Source organism: Natator depressus, chromosome 5 (genome assembly GCF_965152275.1).
Source record: "Natator depressus isolate rNatDep1 chromosome 5, rNatDep2.hap1, whole genome shotgun sequence".
Classification (NCBI taxonomy): Eukaryota; Metazoa; Chordata; order Testudines; family Cheloniidae; genus Natator; species Natator depressus.
In genome coordinates, this window is record NC_134238.1 from 29,557,070 (window position 1) to 29,563,069 (window position 6,000).

The 6,000-nt window shown below is 40.9% G+C and overlaps 1 protein-coding gene across 2 annotated transcripts in view; it reads left to right on the plus strand.

The window, feature by feature from the left end:
* ZNF131 (zinc finger protein 131) overlaps positions 1-3,203 on the plus strand; it is a 39,601-nt gene extending 36,398 nt beyond the window's left edge. The window contains exon 7 of one of the 2 annotated variants that reach the window (XM_074953925.1): positions 2,184-3,203. In XM_074953925.1, the coding sequence (XP_074810026.1) occupies positions 2,184-2,855 (672 nt within the window). In that variant the 3' untranslated portion in view covers positions 2,856-3,203. The remainder of the gene's footprint in view (positions 1-2,183) is intronic. The other variant, XM_074953926.1, reaches the window with a different exon arrangement.
* The last annotated feature ends 2,797 nt before the right edge of the window (positions 3,204-6,000 follow it).

Here is a 6,000-nt window from a genome sequence, read left to right on the forward strand (position 1 = left end):
AGCCATTGGGAGCTGTGGGAAGCAGCCAGCTGCAGGGACGTGCTGGCTGCCGCTTCCCGCAGCTCCCATTGGCTGGAAATGGCAAACCGCAGCCACTGGGAGCTGCAGGGGGTCAATGTCAGCAAAATGTCTCATGGCCCACAATCATCTTAACCTGATGGGCTGCAGATTGCCCACCACTGGTGTACAACATCTGAAATGAGATTTAACCTATCAACTTTCAGCCATGATTTTTCTGATACTGTGGTCTACCTCTTTGTTCTGAACATAGGCATTCCCAGTACCAACGGGCATGATGGCACCTCCTAAGTTTGTACTAGGGTAGAACAATCGCATGTCTTGTCTCTTCCATTGGGGCATTCCAGTAGTAGCCTGTGAGAATAACCGCCTGCTTGTTGCTCTGGTAAAATAATCATATGTCCTCCCCCTGAGAACTTGCCTATCTACTTAAGCCAAAGTTTACTTCAGCTAATGCAAGGTGTTATGGGATAATTTAGGGTATATAATTGTTATAAAATCTGTGCTTAATGTTATTTGTGCTTAATGAATGTTAATTTTATATATATTAGTGCAGATATCATACACATTCATAATACGATATATAGATGTATGCTAACCAGCATATATTGGTCAACACTTTACAATGTTCTTTTAGCGTAGTTTTTGTGTATATTTTCCTGTTTTGTAAACTAACTGAAAAAAACAAAAAATCCACTATATAGCATCAGTTGACACTCCAATGATTCATCAGCAGAGTTGAAACCTTTAGATCTACTGCACAGACCTCTGCCTCTTGAACAAATGGAATAACTGATAGCAGTAATAGGTTGTCATCCTCTTCTATAGACCAGCACGAGATAGGGATGGGATGCCTTGCCAGTGTGTTTCACAGATATTTGCTGAGAGCAGAGGAATGGTGAGACTCAAGAATCCTGGATTCCTTTCCAGGCTCTGGAGGGGAGTATGTTCTGACCTGCACAGATTCTTCTGCCTGTTCCCCCTCCTCAAACGTGATGTTTTTTCCATCTCTTCCTCACCTCTGGTTCCTGTCCCATTCTCTGCCTACCTAGTCCCAGTCTCTACCTCTCGGGTTTCTCCTCCTGGTTTCCTTGCCGAGCCAGTCCCAGTTGAGAGGGTAGAGCGTGCTCAGATGCCCTGGTGATGGTGCATGTGCAGTCTGGTCAGTTTTAGCAGCTGCGAGAGGCTTGAGTGTGCTCCGTGAGGATAGAATCTTCTTTGATTTTTAGCTGTTCAAATGAAGCTTCTGCTGACCGTTGGTGAATGGTGACTTTTTTTCACAGTCTTACAACTTGGCCAAATTTGGGCAGATTTACATGAGGATGACAAAAGCCACATCCTTGACACACAGGCCACCCCCTGCCAAATTTCAAGTCCCTGCTACAAAGCGTGGGGATGATAGAACTTCTCAAAGGAAAGGTCACTAGAATTTTTAAACCTGGGCAAAACAACATACTTTTCCCTTGCTGCATTCTTGGAAACAGCTGAACCAATTTGGCTGAAATTTTCCAAAAAAGTCAACCAGCAACAGCTACCTGGCATGGAAAATTTTAGCCCAAATGGTTAAAGTTTGGCAAAGTTATGAGCAACTGAAAACAGGATCTTATGATGCAAAGTCTTGGGCAACCTTAATAATGCTGCCAGCCCTGCCTGTAATATCGTTTTAGAAAAAGTGCAACATGCTCACTCTGTGTGGTAACTTTCACACATAACATGTGTACGTATCATTTCTTCATGCAGTATTATAAAACAGATAGCCAGAGCTCTAACATAAGATCTTTGAAGGGGGAGGTGGAATTCAATATAAGACTTGTACATTTTTGTTAAACTGAGGAACATTAAAAACACAGTACCAATCCATAAATGCCAAGGTTGTCTGCATCTTTATGTATATGCACAAGGCCAGAATTAGAGAGGCACTGTCAACTTGAAATATAATCACTTAAAAAAAAATTCAGGTACTAGACCTAACTCTGAGTTCTGCCAATTTTTTTTGTTATTTAACAAACTGGATTTTTTTGGCTGATGTCCATGTAACTTGTTCAGTCATAATAGCAAGAAACTACATGGTAAGCGTTTGTAAGCTTGATCCAGAATATACAATGTACTTTGCTTTATCAGATTTTTATTGCCATTATTTAACATATTACATCTTGTTGTTTCAGGTATGTAATAGTGTATTTAACAGCTGGGATCAATTTAAAGATCACTTAGTAATACACACAGGCGACAAACCCAACCATTGCACCTTATGTGATTTGTGGTTTATGCAAGGCAGTGAACTGAGAAGGCATCTCAAAGACATTCATAACATTTCAGAACGAATAGTGACAGAGGAGGTTCTTCCAGTGGAAGCTGTGGAAACTGAACCAGTGACATCAATGACTATTATAGAACAAGTGGAGCAAGTCCATGTACTACCAGTAATTCAGGTACAAGTGGATCCAGCACAAGTAACTATGGAACAGGTACATCCGGATCTGATTCAAGATAATCAAGTGAAAGGCGCACAGATGGACGATCTACAAGAACAGGTACAGATTAGTTACGTAGAAGTGGAACACATTCAGACTGAACAGGGTGCTGATGTACATATGGAGGAGCTACATGTTGAACATGTAAATCAGATACAAATGGAAGAGGTACAGGCGGAACTTATAGATGAAACAGATCTAGAACAAGTGGAGTCTGAAAACATTAATCAGGGAGAGCTAGAAGAGAGTGAAACTGGTGAAATAGGTGATGTGGAGACAGTTAAAGAAGAAGATCATGAACAAGCTGAAGATTTAAAAACTCAACAAATGGTGGACACACAAGATGAGCAAGTGGATGATTAGGACAAATGACTGTACTGAGCAGGTTTAGGGATGAAATACCAAATTATTTTTGTTAATTTCTACATTGATTTTTATACCAACAGTGGTCTGCTCTCCAGCATCGCTGTCCTTAGGAAACCAGACAGGTGGACCAAATTTAGGATATTTCATATACAATTAAAATCATCCTATTGTACTTTTCCCCATTCGTGTAATGCCTTGGAGCAAAAACTATCCCAGAGGTCGGCAGCTTTATGAGAAGTGTAATAGTTGGTTGAATAGACTGTGTCATTATTATACCATACCCCATATGTGTGCAGTTGTTGTCACTGAGAGACTCCCCCTCCCCCCCCCCCTTTACAAGCCCTTGATATATACTGGCAGAGGAAGAGGGGTGGGTGTGTTTGTGTGAGAGAGAGAGAGAGCGAGCAAGCGAGCGAGAGAGATGGTAAAATGCTAGAATATGGGGATTCTAATGTACGCGTGGATATTTGAGGACGGTTGATTGACACACTTAGAAAACACACAGATGTTTGTCATCCAGCAGCAGTTCCTTAAAATAGCAGCAATTCTCAATATACTTTTTCCTAATCTGAACAGCCTTCTTTCAGCCTAGTTTGAAAATGCCAGACCGATGGCGACAAGTGCTGTCACTAAAGTTCTTGGAGTGTAAAAAGTCTTGTGCCTTTTCAGAATTGACTAAATTTCCACAAAGCTCCTAGAATATTTAAGAAGCTAGTGCAGTAAAAGGCAATGTAGATAACGCTATAGTGCTTTATATTTTTGCTTATAACTGTCAGCTACCAACTCTTGCTTTAAATTTAGATGCAGGGTAGAACGGAGCAAATTACACATTGTGACAATTGTTGAAAGGGCCACTTACAATAGGAAAAAATTAGCTGAATCCATGGTAAATGAAGCGGCTGAAAGATTGTACCGTCTTACCACTTTGTATTAAAAATGAATGCATTCAAAAACAGAGGAAATGTGTGTATGATATATCAGGTTCCTGTTTTGAAATGAAATTTTCTCTGAGACTTGACATAAAGATCTTTGTGCTAAAAAGATTTAAAGCCATAGGTATGAGTGCTAAACTGTGGATTTAAAAGTAGGAGTGTAAATATTTTAATCAGTATTATTGAACAATAAAACAATACCAACCACGAACAAAATGTGACATTACTTGCTTCAGTCACTATATTAGGAAACAAGTGTTTTAGTTTGAGTACTTGTACAGTACAATGTACACAGCAGGTAACAGTCCAATTCAGTTTAGCTCTAATGTAAAACATTCCCTCTCTTTGCAATAAATAACTGTTGGCTAGACTGTGATCTTGGTAATGACAATGGAGTTAGTGCAGATCCACTTTGACAGAGTACCCATAACTACATATGGAACTTCATTAAAAGATGTTGGCCTGACTTTTCAAAGGTGATGGATACTTTCAGTTACCAATGCCTTTAGTGAGATTTGGCACTTCTGAAAATCAGACCACTTTTTCTCATAACTGAAAATGAAAACTTATACAGATGATTTTTCACAGAATTCTAGCAGTCCTGCAGACCCCAGACCTATCTTGTTCATTTTCCTGAAAGTGCAGAATTATTCCCTCTAGTATGCTCTCAAGTGCTTTATCTAGTCTCAGTCTAAATGCTTGCTATCTGCCACCATTTCCCTTGAGCAACTATTCCACAGTAAACGTGGATAGATGTACGGTTCTGAAACATAACTTGAGACAACATATAGTGGGTGCGCTCTTTCTATCTATGCTGCTTTACACCCATAACATCTTAATTGTCTCTCTTTTTTAAAAAACAAAATAATCAGTGAGGTTGTGTAGATTTAACTGAGGGCAGAACTTGGCTTATTGCGCTTCACAAAAGAGTAGAAACAGGAGTCAAACAAGTGTTAATCTCCAATTTAGGGTTTCTGTCAAATCACTGCAACCAGCTTCTATTAATTTTTAACTGAAAGTATGTCATTGATTTTTCTAATGTAAATATTAGGAATATTAAATCTTAGAAACGTTAAATAGGTAAGCAGTTAAAACAATCTTCAGAAGTTATCTTTTTGTCAGGATTTGTTAAAACACACGGGTGCAGGAGCTTTTAAAATTGTTTTCTAGTAACCACCTGAAGAAAAAAGAACCACAGTAAAGAGACAAAAATGAATATTTATAATGACGGACTAAATGTTGATTTGTTTTGTAGATATTTATGTGCTAGTGCTCATGACCATGTAAAAATGGCAAAGTGTTCTATATGATCAGCATGTGCAATGTAAGGAGTCTCCTACTACTGCTAACAAGAATTGTTTGTTTTTAATTAATGACGATAGTAGAGAAGTGTGAAATGAAACTAAAATGAATTCAGGTAAATTGTTGATCCAGTGTAGATTCAAAAGGTGTACAGTATCCAGCAGTGAATTTTGGGGAAAGAGCCTCCATAGGTAAGAGTTTTGGGGAGGGGTTTGTCATACACAGAAAGTAACACGAAGTCCAGAGGTAAATTCTGCATGAGAGAGAGAGAGTAGTGTGTATCTACCTGTAGCAGGCATCTTATGAACACCCACCAGCAGCAGATAGTTTACTGATTTACAGAAACCAAAGGCTGGTCTTGCGTTATTTTGTCGGATGTGTAAAAATGACCAGGGCTGCTATCTCTTCCCCAGATCATATGATGCCACCTACCTACAGTAACTCCCCACTTAACTCCTCTCGCTTAATGTTGTTTCGATCTTACATCCCTGCTCAATTACAGAACATGCTCCATTTAAAGTTGTGCAATGCTTCGCTGTAACGTCGTTTGGCTGCCTGCTTTGTCCACAGCTGGCAGCCCCCCTATCACCTCCTCCTGCCCGCGGCAATCAGCTGGCTTGTGGCGTTCAGGAGGGAGGGGGGAGGAGCGAGGACTTGGTGCGCAAGCTCTCCCTCCCTCCCCTGCCTCTTGAATGCCGCAAACCAGCTGATTGCTGTGGGCAGGAGAGGGAGGGGGGAGACTGCAGTCCGAGTCCTTGCTCCTCCCTCCTGCCCCCTGAACACCGCAAGCCAGCTGATGAGTAAAGTGGGGGGGGGGGGGAGAAGAGGCGGGTTAAGGGTGGGGGTTTGGGGGAAGGGATGGAGTGGGCAGGCCAAGGGTTGAGCCCCCGCCCTGGTGCTTGCAGAGT